Here is a 20,200-nt window from a genome sequence, read left to right as displayed (position 1 = left end):
AGGCTTCCTGATGATGGATTGGCCCATTTCCTGTCACCAGCCAAAAGACCTGCGTATTTCTCACAAGTCACACATGTGGTCCGTGTGTAATCCGTATTTTTTGCGCACCCATAGACTTGCATTGGCGTATTACGGGCGTAGTACGCTGACAATCGCAGCATGCTGCGATTGGCACGGACCGTAGAATACAGCCGAGAAATATACGGCTGTTGGGAGCTGCCCCATAGAGAATCATTTGTCCGTGTGTAATGCGTGCTTTTAACGCCTCTCACTCGTCCGTATTCCTCTCTAGTGTGACTCCGGCCTAAAGAGAAAAATCAGACAAACTGAAAATTTTGCAGTGGTCCAAATTTTCATTTTCGCTCTTTGCTTTTTTGTTTTTCTTTCAGCATAGCAATATGAGAGCACTTTTTGTGGGAAGAGTAGTAGTTTTAAATGACACCACACATATGCATACATTGTACTGAAGAAAGGAAAAAAAAAATCAAAGTGTATTGATATGGTAACAAAAAATAATTTAACTACGGCGATGAAAAATGGTATTTTGAAAAAAAGAATAAAAAAAAAGCTTTGTATTTCCATTTTCTGAAACCTATATTTTTTTATTTTTCCATTGTTCGAGCTGTGTTCAGGCTATTTTCTTTGCGTGGCAAGCAGACATTTTTATTTATAAATATTTTTTCAATAGATACAATATTTTGATTGCTTATTATTGCAATTTTATGGAGGTGTTGCAACAAATATATGCAATCCTCTTTTTTTTGTCAGTATGACATTTGCAGGTCAAGTTAAATCATTATATACATTATTTTGCGGTTTATAAGATGCACTGGATTATAAGATGCAGCCCAAATTTTGAGGAGAAAAATAACTTTCTTTAATAAAATGGTGGTGCTTCTTACAATCCAGGCATCTTATTGCTTACCGGGGGTGGTGGCTGCAATGAAGCGGAGTCCGAGGGTCGCTGCTGGCGGAGGCAAGGTTTTGTCGATGCTGCGGACCCCAGACTGGGAGAAAGTGGTGTTCGGTGGTGCAGTCTGCAGTGGAGCAGGGTAACAGGGTCACAGCTGGAGAAGGCAAGAGTGGCGCTGCGGGTGTTTGGTGGTGCAGGCCGCAGTGGAGCTGGAGGAAGCAAGAGTGGAGTTTCGGGTGTTTGGTGGTGCAGGGGCTCCGCCGACACTTTTGGAAAGCCCAGAGCCCCCGCACTGTTTACTATGTGGTGGACCTTGGGAAAATGGATGCCAGGGCAGCGCATGCGCAGATGGAGATCTTGGCACTGAGATCTCATCTCCCGAGATCTTGGTGCTGAGATCTCCATTTGCGCATCCATTTTCCTGGAGACATTGCGTAGAGGCAGGCACGGATGGAGATCTCTGCTTTCCTCCATCTGCCCCTGCGCCGAGAAGCTGGACGCCGAACCCCGGAAGAATGGTGGCTGCCATATGCCGCCGCAGGGCTACCGCTCGCTGCCGTACCACCACCACTGCTCGCTGATGTACCACCACCGGACCACCGCTTTCCGCTGTACCACCGCTGCACACTGCAGGACCACCGTACCACCATCGCAACACCCCCAGCTCCGGGCTCCTGACCCCTCGGTAAGAAGAGTGTTCGGTTTATAAGACACACCCCCATTTTCCCCCTAATTGTGGGGATCATAAAGGTGTGTCTTATAATTTGAAAAATACAACGAAAACACTGCTGGAGAGATCAGCGCAAATAGGGTCTTATCCAATAATGAGTTAGTTAATATGATTAGATTCTACTCACCAGATAGAGCTATTGATATAGCATATCAAAATATCCGCTGCAGCAGATCCACGGGTCAGCAAGTGACCGTACTATAGATAGATGAAAAGGTTAATGTGGATATGGTCGCGCTGCAGAATAATAGAAGGTCCAAAAATGTTTCACATTAAGAATGGTGGTTTATTCAACACGTTTCAAAGTCTAAATGACTTCTTCATCAGGAGTACCACCCATATGCATAATCGGAAGAGGACTGCTGACTTAAATAGGCAGAATTTCAAATAGCGGCACCAATATGATCACATGACTAAGACTAACAGACAATGTCAGAGTTCACAGATACAACACTTGATGCGCTAATAAATTGATGCATGAAATAAGACGATAAAATATAATATACATTAATATTCCATAGTATTGACAGTTTCTTCTGTTTAACAGGCAAGAGATGAAAGAGAAAAGAATATATTGAAAATAAAGAAAGAAAATAAAATACGAACTTGTATCAAAAAATGAACCTAACCAACCAGCAAGCTCTCCTTGTGGAATAGCATATCAGCCATAGTGTCTGTTGAACGTCATTGAACAAAAAGAAGAATATCACCATCGTATGATAAAAATAAAAACTTTAAAAAATTTTTTATTACAAATTGATGAAAATAAAAAATGTGTTGATAATTAAAAAAGTTTATATCAGACTCCAATGATTTACTGTATTGCACATAAATGTACAGTAAATCATTGGCGTCTGATATAACATTTTTAATTATCAACACATTTTTATTTTCATCAATCTTTAATAAATATAGATTAACTTTTTTAATGCCAGCCCAGGTCTGATGCCCACATCTCAGTTGGGCCAGGCTGGAGTGACTGAATTTGATGCTAGGCATCCCTATCTGTGTGCAGTGTGAGATCAGTGGTCCGGAGTCTTTTAACCCTTTCAGTGCCCATTGTTTGCCACATTCGTGCCCATTTTTGTGCCACTTTTCTATCTTTGTGTAGGTACTTTTACGTGTATTCACTTCAGGGCATCGCACCGCATTGCATTCTATTATTGTGATGATTTTTACTGTTATTAAGCCTGCAAAAAAAAAAAGAAACAAAGAAAATGTTGCGATTCGGAAGCTGCTATGAGCAAACATAGCCAGCTGACTGCGCTCAGCTCTTTCGGCCAACACGTGCTTTCGGTCACTCACAATCTCAGCAATGTCCCCTGTGAGGCTGGCAGCAGTGACGGATATTAGCACAGTCAGTGCCGCGAAGCTTGGTCTTCAACAAAATGGCCGCCACTCGTGATGGGACTTTACTTTCGTTTTCCAAATTGAATAACCTCGGGACGCACTGTGATGACGTCAGCGACACGAGACGAGTAACTCTGCTGTCTGGCGCGGGGGTTGAAAGGGGACTGTTGGCAATTTTGTGACTATGAGTCTCCCTGGAGGGAGTTCGCAGCCCAGCTACCTGCTGGTGAGTAATATGGCGACTCCCCTCCGCCTGGCGCACGGCGCTCGTTCCCTTCTCCCAGCCGCCATAGAAGTGCTGATCACTTTGTGCACGGGCTGTAAATGGCTCCGCATGCGTCAGCCCACTGGTGACTACCACACCGTCCCAGTGCATCACACGACTATAGAGCCATTCTGCAGTGATAATCACTACTGCTGCCGTCACCCAGCTTTCCTAGAGTCCTGAATGGCAACTCTTCATTGTCCAGGATACATTATCCCACAGCATTACTGAACAGTTTGGGAAATGTGCTGTTCAGGAGCGTAGGAAAGCTGGGTGATAAGAGAAAAGGTGCTGTAACGGTGGCCGCTGGTGTGACCACTAGAAAGCTGAGGCCGTGTCCGCGCCACCTTTTCTGTTGATCTCCTTCGTTTTCTGACCAGGAGTGTAGTAGAGCTCCCCTTTAGCCAAAAAACAAACAATAAAACCTGACAGATCCAATATAAGGAGCAGAAGACCTGTCAACAAATCCATCATATGTCATGCTGTGAATAAAGCTATCTGTTTGCCCTTGTCTTATCGCAGACAATGGTGATATAACCCCAGTGTGTGCTCGCTAGACTGCAGCCCCAGGTCCCTTAGGGTGTGTGCACACGCAGCGGATTTGGCCGCTGCGGGTCCGCAGCAGTTTTTGCTGCAGTGTACAGTACCATTATTCCCTATGGGAATAAAAAACCGCAGTGTAGACGGTGCGGATTTTTCCGCACGGTTTTGAAACCGCAGAAAGAATTGACATGTCAATTCTTTCTGCTGAATCCGCAGCGGTTTGCCATCTCCATTGTGGAGATGAAAAACCGCAGAGCAATCCGCAGGTAAAACCGCAGGTCTTTTGACCTGCAGATTTACTTGCGGATTTTACAAAATCCGCGCGGCCAAATCCGCACCCACCCCATTCCGCAGCGTGTGCACGTAGCCTTAGACCTGAGGAGGCCGATGTAGTTAGTTTGAAAAATCCATGTTAGTATGGCAGTAAAATCCTAAAACTAGACCACCAAAATGCTCATTTTAATATTAGAGAATCTTTCGCAAAGCCATTATGACATGGATTGTCACAGTAAGTACACCAGCCTCATAAGGTCTATTTAATATTGTATGCAATTTGTACAGTAAACTCCGGGAGAGGTTCTCTAGGCTGAGGCTACATGGCAACTTTGGCTGCGACACCTGTGGCGAGGTGACGCTGCTTCATCGCAGCTCAATATGAGTGAATGGGGTCACATTGTGATCTTGGGAGTATGGTGACAAGCAAGTCCCAAGAAGTCCAAACTCTTCAGGTTTAGGCGACTTCTCTTGTCGCAGTAACTTCCGGGTTTCTATGTGACCCAATTGACTTGTATTATGCAGTGATGTAGCGGCGGCACCAAGCGACCCTTGGATGCGTGACATGTCGTGTAGCCCCAGCCTTAACAATACTCTTGATGTGTCTGTCCTGATAATCAAAGGCTCCACAGAAGATGATGACTGAGAAAATCCCCAAAGAGTGGTCAGAACCAGCTGCTATTTGTATCACGAGTACCGCCATTACTGAATGCCCTGCACACAGTGCAGAGGATTAGGCCCTGTATTAGTTTTACTATTAATCACATACTGTATGTCACATTTGATATATTATTTTGCTTTTTCCTACATAGGCTTCGCTGAAGGCTGACTGTGTCAATAAACCCTTACCCCTCCGATGTCAAGACCTTATCAGAGTAATTGACGATTTTCCTGCAAAGGTACTGTGTTCTATTATACGCTCTGATAATAGCAGGCATTACTGTTTTGGGCAACACGTTCTCTTACTTAGGGGGGGTGCAGACAACCGAATGTTTGGTCCAAGTGTGATCTGTCAAAAACATTGGCTCACTCTCGGACCAATGTTATTCCATGAGTCTGGGCATAGATCTTTTTTTTTTTTTTTTCCTTGGGGGGGGAAAAAAATAGCAACATGCACAATTTTTACATGGCCATGCAATGCAATTATTCCTTGGTAGAAAACCTCAGAACGCACTCAGATGACATTCAAGTGCGGTGCGACTTGCAAATTACATAGTAAGGCTAGTTTCACACTAGCGTTTATGAGCGCAGCGACGGCCTGCGCACGGCCGCCGCTAAGCCCCGCCCCCTGCCGCGCCTCCGCCAGTAGCTCCGCCCACCGGCGCATGACGCTGCATGCGCCCTGCGTCCCCTATCTTTATCACTGGGGGCGCAGGCTGTGCGCAGTATGCGTTTGGCGGCACATGGGTCCTTTTGACGGTGCGCCGACCTGCGCCAAACGCAACCTGCTGCAGTTTGGTTGCGTCGACGCACCGTCAAAAAGGCGCATGCGCCGCCAAACGCATACTGCGCACGGCCTGCGCCCCCTGTGATAAAGATAGGGGACGCAGGGCGCATGCAGCGTCATGCGCCGGTGAGCGGAGCTACCGGCAGAGGCGCTGCAGGGGGCGGGGCTTAGCGGCGGCCGTGCGCAGGCCGTCGCTGCGCTCATAAACGCTAGTGTGAAACTAGCCTAACATAGTTATTAAGGTTGAAGGGAGACTTTAAGTCCATCTAGTTCAACCCATATCCTATCCTAACTTGCCCTAACATGTTGATCCAGAGGAAGGCAAAAAAAAAAACCCATGTGGCAAACAGTAAGCTTCACATTGGGGAAAAAAATTCCTTCCCGACTCCACATACGGCAATCAGACTAGCTCCCTGGATCAACGCAATATTAAGGAAACTAGTGTATATACCCTGTAATATTATACTTTTCAAGAAAGGCATCCAGTCCCTTCTTAAATTTTAGTAGGGAATCACTCATTACAACATCATATGGCAGAGAGTTCCATAGTCTCACTGCTCTTACAGTAAAGAATCCGCGCCTGTGAGTATGCTTAAACCTTCTTTCCTCCAGACGTAGAGGATGCCCCCTTGTCCCCGTCACAGGTCTAAGAGTAAAAAGATCATTAGAAAGGTCTTTGTATTGTCCCCGCATATATTTATACATTGTAATAAGATCACCCCTAAGCCTTCGATACTCCAAGTGTAATAACCTGTCTTGGCATTGCAGACCCCCTAGTTCCCTAATAACCTTGGTCGCGCTTCTCTGCACCCGCTCCAGTTCAGCTATGTCTTTCTTATACACCGGAGACCAGAACTGTACACAGTATTCTAAGTGTGGTCGCACTAGTGACTTATATAGAGGTAAAATTATGTTCTCCTCATGAGCATCTATGCCTCTTTTAATGCATCCCATTATTTTATTTGCCTTTGCAGCAGCTGCCTGACACTGGCCACTAAATGTGAGTTTGTCGTCCACCCATACACCCAGGTCTTTTTCAGTGACAGTTTTGCCCAGTGTTTTACAATTAAGCACATAATTATACATCTTATTCGTTCTACCCAAGTGCATGACCTTACATTTATCCCCATTAAAGCCCATTTATCAGCCCAAGCTTCTAGTTTACATAAATCCTCCTGTAATATAAAATTGTCCTCTGTATTGATTACCCTGCAGAGTTTATTGTCATCTGCATATATTGAAATTCTACTCTCTATGCCCCCTACAAGGTCATTAATAAATATGTTAAAAAGAAGCGGGCCCAAAACTGACCCCTGTGGTACCGCACTGCTAACCGTGACCCAGTCCGAGTGTGCTCCATTAATAACCACCCTTTGTTTCCTATCCATGAGCCAGCTCTTAACCCACCTACACATATTTTCCCCTATCCCCATTGTTCTCATTTTATGTATCAACCTTTTGTGTGGCACCGTATCAAAAGCTTTTGAAAAGTCCATGTACACCACGTCCACTGCATTCCCTTGGTCCAGTCCGGAACTTACCTCTTCATAAAAGCTTATCAGATTAGTCTGACAGGAACGGTCCCTTGTAAACCCATGTTGATATTGGGTCATGAGGTTATTCTTCTCCAGATACTCCAGTATAGTATCTCTTAGAAAACCCTCCAGGATTTTACCCACAGTTGAGGTTAAACTTACGGGCCTATAATTTCCGAGATCAGTTTTTGTCCCCTTTTTGAATATTGGCACCACATTTGCTATACGCCAGTCCTGTGGTACAGACCCTGTTATTATGGAATCTTTAACCCCTTAATCCCATATGACGTACTATCCCGTCCATGTGCCCTGGGACTTAATTCCCAGGGTCGGGATAGTACGTCATAGCGATCAGCGGCGCCCACGTGGTGAGCGCCACTGATCGCGGCCGGGTGTCAGCTGATTATCACAGCTGACACCCGGCACAATGTGTCAGTGGCGGTCACGGACCGCCCCCGACACGTTAACACCTTGCACACCGCGATCAAACACAATCGCGGTGTACTGGGGGTTAAAGGGAAGCATCGGCAGGGAGGGGGCTCCCTCCGTGCTTCCCTGAGCCCCCCCACAGCAGCGCAATGTGCAGCGCTGCTGCGGGGGGACTCCTTCCCTGCAGGCCCCCGAATCCAAGATGGCGACGGGGACCTTCGGGGGCCTGCAGGTAGCCGGCTTCCTCAGTGCCTGCTGCACGGCCTGTGACAGCTGATCTGTCACAGTGATCTGTGATGTGACAGATCAGCGATCTGTCACAGGACAGTGATGTCCCACCTGGGACAATGTAATAAAGTTAAAAAAAAAAAAAATGTTAAAATAATTTTAAAAAAATCGCCAAATAAATTAGAAAAAAAAAAATATTCCCCCAATAAATTCATTTTTTGGAAATAAAAAAAACAAAACAATAAAAGTACACATTTGGTATCGCCGCGTCCGTAACGACCTGCCCTATAAAACTGTGCCATTAGTTAACCCCTTTAGCGAACCCCTTAAAAAATAAAAAACAAAGCAAAAAATAATGATTTATTATCATACCGCCAAACAAAAAGTGCAATAACGCGCGATCAAAAAGATGCATATAAATAACCATGGTACCGCTGAAAACGTCATCTTGTCCCGCAAAAAACGAGCCGCCATACAGCATCATCAGCGAAAAAATAAAAAAGTTATAGCTCGCAGAATAAAGCGATGCAAAAATAATTATTTTTTATATAAAATAGTTTTCATTGCATAAAACCGACAAAACATAAAAAACGACCTAAATGAGGTATCGCTGTAACTGTACTGACCCGAAAAATAAAACCGCTTTATCAATTTTATCGCACGCGGAACGGTGTAAACGCACCCCCCCCAAAAGAAATTCATGAAACGCTGGTTTTTGTTCATTCTGCGTCCCAAAAATCGGAATAAAAAGCGATCAAAAAATGTCACGTGCCCGAAAATGGTACCAATAAAAACGTCAACTCGTCCCGCAAAAAAGAAGACCTCACATGACTCGGTGGGTCAAAATACGGAAAAATTATAGCTCTCAATATGTGGTGATGCAAAAACTATTTTTACAATAAAAAGCGTCTTTTACCGTATGACAGCTGCCAAAAATAAAAACCGCCATAAATAGAAAATCAAACCCCCGTTATCACCCCCTTAGTTAGGGAAAAATAATAAAATTAAAAGAAAATGTATTTATTTCCATTTTCCCATTAGGGTTTGGGCTAGGGTTAGGGGTGTGTTGGGGTTAGGGTTGGAGTTAGAATTGGGGGTTTCCACTGTTTGGGCACATCAGGTGCTCTCCGAATGCAACATGGCGTCTGATCTCAATTCCAGCCAATTCTGAGTTGAAAAAGTCAAATGGTGGTCCTTTCCTTCCAAGCTCTGCCATGCGCCCAAACAGTGTTTTACCCCCACATATGGGGTATCAGCCTACTCAGGACAAATTGGACAACAACTTTTGGGGTCCAATTTCTCTTGTTACCCTTGGGAAAATAAAAAATTGGGGACTAATTGATCATGTTTGTAGAAAAAATACGATTTTTTTATTTTCACGCCCGGTCGTTATAAACTTCTGTGAAGCCCTTGGGGGTTCAAAGTGCTCACCACACAACTAGATAAGTTCCTTAGGGGGTCTAGTTTCCAAAATGGGGACATTTGTGGGGGTTTCCACTGTTTAGGTACATTAGGGGCTCTCCAAAGGCAACATGACACCCGCAGACCATTCCATCAAAGTCTGCATTCCAAAACGTCACTACTTCCCTTCCGAGCCCCGACGTGTGCCCATACAGTAGTTTTCTCCCACATATGGGGTGTCAGCGTACTCAGGACAAATTGAACAACTACTTTTGGGGTCCAATTTCTCCTGTTACCCTTGGGAAAATAAAAAAAATGGGGACTAAAAGGTCATGTTTGTGGAAAAAATACGATTTTTTTATTTTCACGCCCGGTCGTTATAAACTTCTGTGAAGCCCTTGGGGGTGCAAAGTGCTCACCACACAACTAGATAAGTTCCTTAGGGGGTCTAGTTTCCAAAATGGTGTCATTTGTGGGGGGTTTCCACTGTTTAGGTACATCAGGGGATCTCCAAACGCAATATGGTGTCCGATCTCAATTCCAGCCAAAAACGTCAAATGGCGCTGCTTCCCTTCCGAGCTCTGCCATGCGCCCAAATAGTGGTCTTCCCGCACATATGGGGTATCAGTGTACTCAGGACAAATTGCATAATAGCTTTTAGGGTCCTGTTACCCTTGGGAAAATAAAAATTGGGGGTGAAAAGATCATTTTTGTGGAAAGAATATGATTTTTTAATTGTACCGCTGTACGTTATAAACTTCTGTGAAGCCCTTGTGGGTTCAAAGTTCTCACCACATATCTAGATAAGTTCCTTGGGGGGTCTAGTTTCCAAAATGGGGTCACTTGTGGGCGGTTTCCACTGTTTAGGCACATCAGGGGCTCTCCAAACGTGACATGGCGTCCGATCTGAATTCCAGCCAATTTTGCATTGAAAAAGTCAAACGGCGCTCCTTCCCTTCTGAGCTCTGCCATGCGCCGAAACAGTGGTTCCCCCCCACATATCAGGTATCAGTGTACTCAGGACAAATTGCACAATAAATTTTGCAGTCCAATTTCTCCTGTTACCCTTGGTAAAATAAAAAAAAATTGAACCTGAAGTATTTTTTTTGTGAAAAAAAATGTTAAATGTTCATTTTTTTTAAATATTCAAAAAATTCCTGTGACGCACCTAAAGGGTTAATAAACTTCTTGAATGTGGTTTTGAGCACCTTGAGGGGTGCAGTTTTTAGAATGGTGTCACTTTTGGGTATTTTCTATCATATAGACCCCGCAAAGTGGCTTCAAATGTGATGTGGTCCGTAAAAATAAAATGGTGTTGCAAAAATGAGAAATCGCTGGTCAATTTTTTAACCCTTATAACTTCCTAACAAAAAAAAATTTTGGTTCCAAAATTGTGCTGTTGTAAAGTAAACATGTGGAAAATGTTACTTATCAAGTTTTTTGTGTGCCGTATCTCTGTGATTTAAGGGCATACAAATTCAAAGTTGGAAAATTGCGAAATTTTCACCAAATTTCCGTTTTTTTTCACAAATAAACGCAAATTATTTGAATGAAATTTTACCACTAACATGAAGTACAATATGTCATGAGAAAACAATGTCAGAATCACCGGGATCCATGGAAGCATTTCAGAGTTATTACCTCATAAAGGGACAGTGGTCAGAATTGTTAAAATTGGCCCGGTCATGAACGTGCAAACCACCCTTGGGGCTTAAGGGGTTAAAGATTAAAAATAATGGTCTATCTATGACTGTGCTTAATTCCTGCAGTACTCGGGAGTGTATCCCATCCGGGCCGGGGGATTTGTCAATTTTAGTGATTTTTGGACGCCGCCGTTCTTCCTGCCGGGTTAAGCAGGTGACATTTAATGGAGAATTTTTATCCCTGATCATGTTATCCGTCATGGGATTTTCTTGTATAAATACTGTTGAAAAAAAGTCATTTAGCATATTGGCTTTTTCCTCATCCACCATTTCACCCAGACTATTTTTAAGGGGAACACTACACTTTTTTAATTTCTTACTATTTATGTAGTTAAAGAATATTTGGGGATTATTTTTACTTTCTCTGGCAATGAGTCTCTCTGTCTCAATCTTTGCTGTCTTGATTTGCTTTTTAGAGAATTTATTTAATCTTCTGTATTTAGTTAATGCCTCATCACTACCTACTTGCTTTAATTCTCTAAATGCTTTATTTTTATCTCTTATTGTGCCCCTTACAGCTCTATTTAACCATAGTGGTTTCCTCCTATTTCTCGCATGTTTATTCCCATACCGTCGGTATATATTGTGCACAGGTCCTATTCAGGATGCTAATAAACGTCTCCCATTTCTTTTGTGTATTTTTATTGCTCAGGATATCGTCCCAGTTAATTGCACCAAGATCATCTCTCATCCGTTGGAAATTTGCCTTCCTGAAGTTTAGTGTCCTTGTAACCCCTCTACTACACATCTTATTAAAGGATACATGAAAACTTATTATTTTGTGATCACTATTACCCAAGTGACCCCCAACCCTTATATTTGATAGGCGGTCTGGCCTGTTGGTTAATATTAGGTCTAGCAGTGCCCCCCCTCTTGTTGGGTCCTGAACCAGTTGTGAAAGGTAATTGTCTCTCATAGTTGTCAAAAACCTATTACCTTTGCTGGAACTGCAGGTTTCGTTTCCCCAATGTATTTCAGGGTAGTTGAAGTCCCCCATAATAATGACTGCTCCTTGAGTCGCTGCTTCATCTATTTGCTTTATGAGGATATTCTCTGTTGCTTCCATTATTTTTGGAGACTTATAACAAACCCCTATCAGTAATTTATTATTTTTCCCCCCTCCCCTTATCTCTACCCTCAGGGACTCTACGTTTTCATTAGATTCATATATATTATCACGAAGGATGGGTTTTAAGGATGATTTTACATATAAACACACGCCACCCCCTCGTTTATTTGTACGGTCATTTCTGAACAGACTATAGCCCTGTAAATTAACCGCCCAGTCGTGGCTCTCATCCAGCCATGTCTCAGATATCCCCACCATGTCATAATTATGTTCCAACATTAACGCCAATTCCTCCATCTTGTTGGCGAGGCTTCTGGCATTAGTATACATGCACTTTATGTATCTCTCTGTACCTCTATTCTTTCTTAAATTATTAACTGTTCTAACCCCACCCCCCATGCCACCCCCACCCCCAATGTCATTATTTGAGAAGATGGAGATTTTTTCTTCCATCTTCTCCTCATCCGAGAAAGTGTGGTGGTCAGTGTGTGGTCATCAGAATATGGGGTCCTCTCGGATGAATGAAAGTACGGTGGGTGACCAAAGTCTTGGGGTAAAGGCACACGTACTGTGCTGGTTTACACAAGGAAAAATTGTGAGTGAAAATCCCAGATTACAGCGCCTGCCACGTGAATGAGCTTTCAACAAAGTAAGCATTTTGACATTTTAAAATCATTTTGAGATGTCAATTGTTAACATCATTTCATTGTAAAATGGGGGACATCAGACGCAAATCAGCGCGTTAACCATTTGTTATATTTTTTACTGTTAATTTTCCATTGATTTACAGCTAAATTCACACTTGGGGTTTTCTGCCACGTATGCAGCTCCCTTTATTTATCCACGATGTATTATTTACAATGGGCATTTGTGTACAGTTTAATCAGAATATATATTTTTTTGTTAAAGGAACTGCATGCCATCTTCCCATGGCTAGTAGAACAGGTGTTTGGCAGTCTGGATGGCAGCATTATGGGCTGGAACCTAAGATGCTTACAAGAGAAGACGACGCCACTGGAATTCCACTCCACACTGTTCTTTTTAGATCCCAAGTGAGTCCATGTGGTTTACCGTCCGTTTTCCTCTTTTTGAAAAATGTTGGCTTATTTATAATGACATTGAGCTGCTTATTTAATTTTTATGATTTAGTGGTGCAATGATGAAACTAGTGTACAAACTGCAAGCAGAGGAATACAGATATGATTTTCCTGTGTCATTCCTACCAGTAAGTAAGCCTTTATTTGGTATGCAAGGGGGATGTATGGTAGTTAAAGGGTTTAAAGTCCTTGCAACCAGGGCTGTGGAGCCCTAAGCCAAACCTCCAACTCCTCAGTTTCCCTGCCTCTGCAGCACTGCCCCCTACTGAGCATGTGCATAAAGTGCAGCACAGATTCATCTCAACTGAAAGCTGAGATCCTTAGATCAAGAACAGACCAGACATTTATAGGACATTCATAACTTTCCCAAATTCTTATGAAAACCTTTACAGCACATCCTGCATGGTACTACTGGACCCAATGTATTATATATTTTAGGAGTCGAATTTGGTCCATTTTATACCGACTCCACCAAAATGGACACCGACTCCACAACTCCAAGTCCACAGCCCTGCTTGCAACAGGCAATTTAATAACATAAAAAAAATATCAACATGTGTCTGTTAATTTACCTGATATTTATTTGACCTGATGTGCTGGCATCACATACATCTCTGCTGTCAGTATTTTACTGTTTGTCAGGAGAAGCTAAATTTTTTTCCTTTTTAATACGTGAAAAACATGCAGCAAGGATTGCAAAAACTCTCACATGGATCATAAATGAATTCTGCACATTGAAAAAAAAACACGGATTGTTTTCACATAGGGAAAAAAAAATTGTGTGAAACGGGCCAAACCTTTAGTTTTGGCCACTTTGTGGAGATGGTGTCACATTCCTCTTTAAAGAGGATCTGTCAGTGACCTCTGCTTTAGGCAAACAAATGTACTGAAGGCGAGGGTAGTGCACAACCTTTCCAAGGACTCCTGTTTCTTTGCCATCTGGTTTTCCCTTGCTTTATAATTCATCATTTAGGGGTATATCAATGCACTTGCAGTCCTCCACAGCAGAGCCTCTGTTTCCATCGGTAATGAAGGGAGTACGTTGCCGGCGAAGATGAGCATTGCAAGTGCACAGAATCACCCACCAGATCATTTGCATAGCTAATTTGCATATGTATAACAGGCAAATTTCAGAGCAAGGCAACAGCAGATGTCAAAGAACCAGATATAGTTGGAAAGGTTTTTCACTGCCCTAGCCTTACAGATTCCATTTGTTTTAACTGATATTTTTCTTTTTCCAGGGCCCTGTACGTGCATCTATACAGGAGAGAGTCTTACCTGAGTGTCCTTTCTATCATAACAAGATCCAATTCCCGTCCACTGGAGGACTTGGACTACATTTGTCTCTTAGTATCCTTTTTATTGCTGCAGGAAGGTAAAAAGATTATAATATAACGCTGTAAACGTCACTCTGTCCGAAGCCCTTATAGACTGCGCACACGAGACGCGCCTGCGCAGTCTGGTTCCAGACAGAATGAGGCATCCAGCGATGAGGAATGTATATGGCGCCTGAGATGGCGGTACCGTACACACTGCATACCGCCATCTCCGACGCCATACTTACCTGACCGGGAGGAGTGTTGCCGCGGCACTTCTCTTCGGCTGGACCGGGGCTGGAGTGCGGCCGGAATCACGCATGCGCATAGCGCGATCCAGCGCCATTTTACTGAAGACACATTTGCAGTGTGTCTTCAGCAATATGGCGCCGGACAGCGTTATGGGCATGCGCGATTCCGGCCGTACTCCTACCCCGGTGAACAGCAGAACGTGACAGTGCTGGAGCACAGGAAAGAAGGGTGAGTATAAATGTATTTTTATTTTTTTGTATGTGTAGTTTAATAGGGGTGAGAGGACCATGCATACCAGGATAGGGGGGGTGAGAGGGCCATGCATACCAGGAAAGGGGGGTGAGAGGGCCATGCATACCAGGAAAGGGGGGTGAGAGGGCCATGCTTACCAGGAAAGGGGGGTGAGAGGGCCATGCATACCAGGAAAGGGGGGATAGAGGACCATGCATACCAGGATAGGGGGTGAGAGGGCCATGCATACCAGGATAGGTGGGGTAAGGAGGACCATGCATACCAGGATAGGGGGGTGAGAGGACCATGTATACCAGCATAGGGGGGTGAGATGGCCTTGCACACCAGGATAGGGGGGGTGAGGGGACCATACATACCAGGATAGGGGGGGTGAGGGGACCATGCATTCTTAGGGGGGGGTGAGGGGACCATGCATTCCAGGATAGGGGGGTGAGAGGGCCATGCATACTAGGAAAGGGGGGATGAGGGGACCATGCATACCACGAAAAGGGGGTGAGGGGACCATGCATACCAGGATTGGGGGGTGAGGGGACCATACATACCAGGATTGGGAGGTAAGGGGACCATGCATACCAGGATTGGGGGGGTGAGGGGACCATGCATACCAGGATTAGGGGGTGAGGACCATGCATACCAGGATTAGGGGGTGAGGGGACCATGCATAACCATGAAAAGGGGGGTGAGGGGACCATGCATACCAGGATTGGGGGGTGAGGGGACCATGCATACCAGGATTGGGGGGTGAGGGGACCATGCATACCAGGATTGGGGGGTGAGGGGACCATGCATACCAGGATTGGGGGGTGAGGGGACCATGCATACCAGGATTGGGAGGTGAGGGGACCATGCATACCAGGATTGGGGGGTGAGGGTACCATGCATACCAGGATTGGGGGGGTGAGGGGACCATGCATACCAGGATTGGGGGGGTGAGGGGACCATGCATACCAGGATTGGGGGGGTGAGGGGACCATGCATACCAGGATTGGGGGGGTGAGGGGACCATGCATACCAGGATTGGGGGGGTGAGGGGACCATGCATACCAGGATTGGGGGGGGGTGAGGGGACCATGCATACCAGGATTGGGGGGGGTGAGGGGACCATGCATACCAGGATTGGGGGGGTGAGGGGACCATGCATACCAGGATTGGGGGGGTGAGGGGACCGTGCATACCAGGATTGGGGGGTGAGGCGACCGTGCATACCAGGATTGGAGGGGTGAGGGCACCATGCATACCAGGATAGATGGGTGAGGGGACCATACATACCAGGATTGGGGGGCGAGGGGTAGCATGTATACCAGGATAGGGTGGTGAGAGCACCATGTATACCAGGATACTGCTTTGCACACTCTTGGCATTCTCTTGATGAGCTTCAAGAGGTAGTCACCGGAAATGGTTTTCACTTCACAGGTGTGCCCTGTCAGGTTTAATAAGTGGGATTTCTTGCCTTATAAATGGGCACAAAGTTGTGTTGTGCAGAAGTCTGCTGGATACACAGCTGATAGTCCTACTGAATAGACTGTTAGAATATGTATTACGGGATGAGCACCAGGACAGAGGACATTATTACGATGAGCGCCAGCACAGAGGACATTATTACAGGATGGGGTACAATATTACTAACACTAGAAAACTGATTAAATATTTTAATATTTAAACTGATTAATATATTTTGACTCAAAATGTTTTTATATAAAACAAAAGCAAAATAAAGTATATGTTTCATTTTTGCCTCGTCTGCAAATGATCCAAAATATCGAACTGTACCATAACCCATATGATGAACACCATTAAAAAATAAATGTCATCTCATTCCGTGAGGAATGAGGACCGTCAACTTTGAATTTTTTCTATGTGCGACCTATTTAGCTGGCTGAGTTTGAGACCCGCGTCTTATTTCCTGTCAGTATTTATTTTTATGCTGATTAGACCCCAGAAGTAGAATGAATGGGTTTTTGGAATTAGATGACATGACATTTTGCTCTCCATGCTTTGGTTGCCATGTTTCTTCTTAATCGCCTCCTCAGATGCTTTTGAGTATTTTATGTTCCACTTTGCCATCTTCTTAATCATTCAGCGGGTAAGTAATCATTCTGTGCAATGAACAGTATGATAGAGATGTGTTTAGTGATAAGTTATACACAAATAGAAACCTGTTTTAAAATAGAAATCCAGCTTCTATTTGTCCAGTTTTCTGTGATCTCATAGTTCTTCTTTTTGATGGGTGCCCTGATGCATTTGAAGAGGTTCAGAATTAATTTTTTATAACCTCAATGAATGGTATAAAATTTATAGGTTTTTAACATTTTGAAAAGTGGACCCCAAACATTTACTGTCATGTAAAATAATAGGATCGAATAGTTCTCACGCTCTCCGCCAGTCCTCCTGTCTCAGTGTGTTGGCTGCAGCGGTGCCTTCTGGTCCACAGCTTACACTGAACTCATCGGCTCCCCTGAGATAGATGGCACGGGCCACCTCACTTTGGCTGCAGCAGTGATGTGCACTTCTATCTTGTGTCACTGCTACAGCCAAAAGACAGAGACTGGAGCGGCGGCAACACTTGGCCTTGGATTCGGCGAAGGGGAGTACGATCTGATTTAGTGAAATCAGCACTACATTTGTCTCTTCCTATACTTTACATTGCTATACATTGCTACAGAGGCCAGTTCTTACAGGAATTCCCTGCTTCTTAGAAGTTATTTTTGTATAATGTTCAGCCATTCAAAAGGGGACATTCCTACAGCACTGAGGTTTTTGAAGAATCCAGTGAATTCACATATGTGGGCCTAATGAGTGATGAGAGTCTCGTTTTCCTCTTCCTATTTGTCCATCATGTTATTACAATTTTTCTCTATGTAGGCTTTTTAAAGTAGACTTGTCACAAGATTTCACATTACAGACTGAATCATTTATTAGGCTGATTTCTTAGACCTGATGGAGCTGAGGTACTGACTGTGAAAATTCATGTCAAAATAGGCATTTACCACCGTAAATGCTCATTTGTAAAATTAGTCAGGGAATCTTTAAAAAAAAATAATTACTCTGATTGCGCACTTTGATATTTCTGATGTTTGTGTTTTACTTTCTTTGTATAAAAAGATCAATGATTTTATATACATATACATTTATACATTTTCCCCATGCAGAACTTTATCACCGGACAAGTCTGCAACTACTCTGATAACGCCTACTACATCTTGGTGGAGAAATACCTGAATTGTTTCCTTCCCATAGAAGGAAATGTCCCGCAACCTCATTTTGCCAATCCTGGAGGAACGGTGCCATCCCCTGCCCCAAGGTGCTATGCTTGGATTGATTTTAGCTGGCCATACAGATGAGATAGCGGTCAGTCCAACGTTCATTCGGCAAACTGCTTCTGGAAACCTCAGACTCGTCTCCCCTTTCTATTTATACATGGCCCATTGGGGGACCTCCCCCGAATACATCAGATAGTTGGCTGGTCCCACCGCCATTAGTGGGTCTGGCTGATGTGTATGGGGGTTATAATTATCTGTGTTTTAATATCATGTTGTTAAATAATAGAAATACCCATAATATATTGCCATTTCGATTGTAGTGACTCTAAAATAGCTCAACAAAGTGGGGACCACAAGTTAGCTACTTCAAGCACTTATAACCAGGCAAACTTCTTAAATTATTTTATGAGGGGTTTTTTTTGTCCATAATGGGGTATAGGAGGATTCTGACTGATATCATTTTGTATGTACAGATCACCATCAATTTCATTGACTTCGTATGGGACTAGCCCCAGGCTTTTAAAGAGACACATTTCCCACCAGCACTTGGTGAATGCTGACCCTGCAGCTCATGAGATATGGAGGTCAGAAACCTTATTGCAGGTGAGTTCCATAATTGTAAACCCTAAAAAAACCGCTTAGAAAAGTCATTAAATAACCCAAAAAGGGATTTAACAAATTAATACTTTATTATAGAAACTCCAGTTTGACAAGACAATATAGAAACATAAAACAAGACCAAATTAACCCCTTCACGACCAATGACGCCACATAGGCGTCATGAAACCTGGTTCAAATCTGACCAGTGACGCCTATGTGGCGTCATGACTTCAAAGCCCCCCTGCGGGTCGGGTGACCGGGGTCACTGAAAGGTCACCCGACCCGCAGATACAGGGGGCTTTGTAATTCACCACAGGGGGCGTGGCTTCGCCCCCACGTGGCTACGATCGCTCTGAGTGGCTGTTAAAAGTGAAACAGCCAATCAGAGCGATAGTAATATTTCATCAATGAAAATTGATGAAATATTACAATCCAGCCATGTCCGACGCTGCTGTAGCATCGACATGGCTGGAGACACCGATTCCACCACCCCCCCCACCACCGGCGATCGCCCCCCCCGCAACTGAATGACAGCGGCGATCTGCCGCCGCTGTCATCATCTGCCCCCCTCCCATTCCCTCTGCTCCCCGCCAGCCTCCGATCCCCCCCCTCACCCCCCCCCGGTACCTCCTGAGTCCCCCCGTCCCTCCCGGTGTCCCTCGGGTCCGGATGATGGGCGCCGCCATCTTTGAAAATGGCGGGCGCATGCGCAGTGCGCCCACCCGAATCTGCCGGCTGCAGATTCCATTCTTTCATTTTGATCACTCACAGTGATCAAAATGAAAGAAAAAGTAAATAAACCCCCCGATTATCACCCCCATAGGTAGGCAGAACTAATAAAATAAAGAAAATATTTTTATTTTTCCGTTAGGGTTAGGCTTGAAAAGAGGGTTAGGGTTAAAAAGAGGGTTAGGGTTGGAAAGAGGGTTAGGGTTGGAAAGAGGGTTAGGGTTAGGATTGGAAAGAGGGTTAGGGTTGGAAAGAGGGTTAGGGTTGGAAAGAGGGTTAGGGTTGGAAAGAGGGTTAGGGTTGGAAAGAGGGTTAGGGTTAGGATTGGAAAGAGGGTTAGGGTTGGAAAGAGGGTTAGGGTTGGAATTAGGATTAGGGTTGGAATTAGGGTTAGGGTTGGAATTAGGGTTAGGCTTGTGGTTAGGGTTATGGTTAGGGTTGGGATTAGGGTTCGGGGTCTGTTGGGGTTAGGGTTATGGTTAGGGTTGGAATTAGGGTTAGGGATGTGTTGGGGTTAGGGCTGTGGTTAGAGGTGTGTTGGGGTTAGGGCTGGAGTTAGAATTGAGGGGTTTCCACTGTTTAGGCACATCAGGGGGTCACCAAACGCGACATGGTGCAACCATTGATTCCAGCCAATTTTGCGTTCAAAAAGTTAAACGGTGCTTCCTCCCTTCCAAGCCCCGACGTGTGCCCAAACAGTGGTTTACCCCAACATATGGGGTATCAGCGTACTCAGGAAAAATTGCACAACAACTTTGGGGGTCTAATTTCTCCTGGTACCCTTGGGAAAATAAAAAATTGGGGGCTA

General features: G+C 44.4%; 1 protein-coding gene across 2 annotated transcripts in view; it reads left to right on the top strand.

The window, feature by feature from the left end:
- Positions 1 to 3,061: 3,061 nt before the first annotated feature.
- SMPD4 (sphingomyelin phosphodiesterase 4) overlaps positions 3,062 to 20,200 on the top strand; it is a 67,216-nt gene continuing 50,077 nt past the window's right edge. For both annotated transcript variants that reach the window (XM_073563776.1, XM_073563775.1), the window contains exons 1-8: positions 3,062 to 3,219; positions 4,887 to 4,973; positions 12,796 to 12,938; positions 13,036 to 13,111; positions 14,225 to 14,333; positions 16,834 to 16,886; positions 17,953 to 18,104; positions 18,537 to 18,666. In XM_073563776.1, the coding sequence (XP_073419877.1) occupies positions 3,178 to 3,219; positions 4,887 to 4,973; positions 12,796 to 12,938; positions 13,036 to 13,111; positions 14,225 to 14,333; positions 16,834 to 16,886; positions 17,953 to 18,104; positions 18,537 to 18,666 (792 nt within the window). In that variant the 5' untranslated portion in view covers positions 3,062 to 3,177. The remainder of the gene's footprint in view (positions 3,220 to 4,886; positions 4,974 to 12,795; positions 12,939 to 13,035; positions 13,112 to 14,224; positions 14,334 to 16,833; positions 16,887 to 17,952; positions 18,105 to 18,536; positions 18,667 to 20,200) is intronic.

This window comes from Dendrobates tinctorius, unplaced genomic scaffold, assembly GCF_039654945.1.
Source record: "Dendrobates tinctorius isolate UK_male_01 unplaced genomic scaffold, ASM3965494v1 ptg000397l, whole genome shotgun sequence".
Taxonomy (NCBI): domain Eukaryota; kingdom Metazoa; phylum Chordata; class Amphibia; order Anura; family Dendrobatidae; genus Dendrobates; species Dendrobates tinctorius.
The sequence above is the reverse complement of the archived record's forward strand: the minus strand, read 5'-3'. Positions and strand labels throughout refer to the sequence as shown.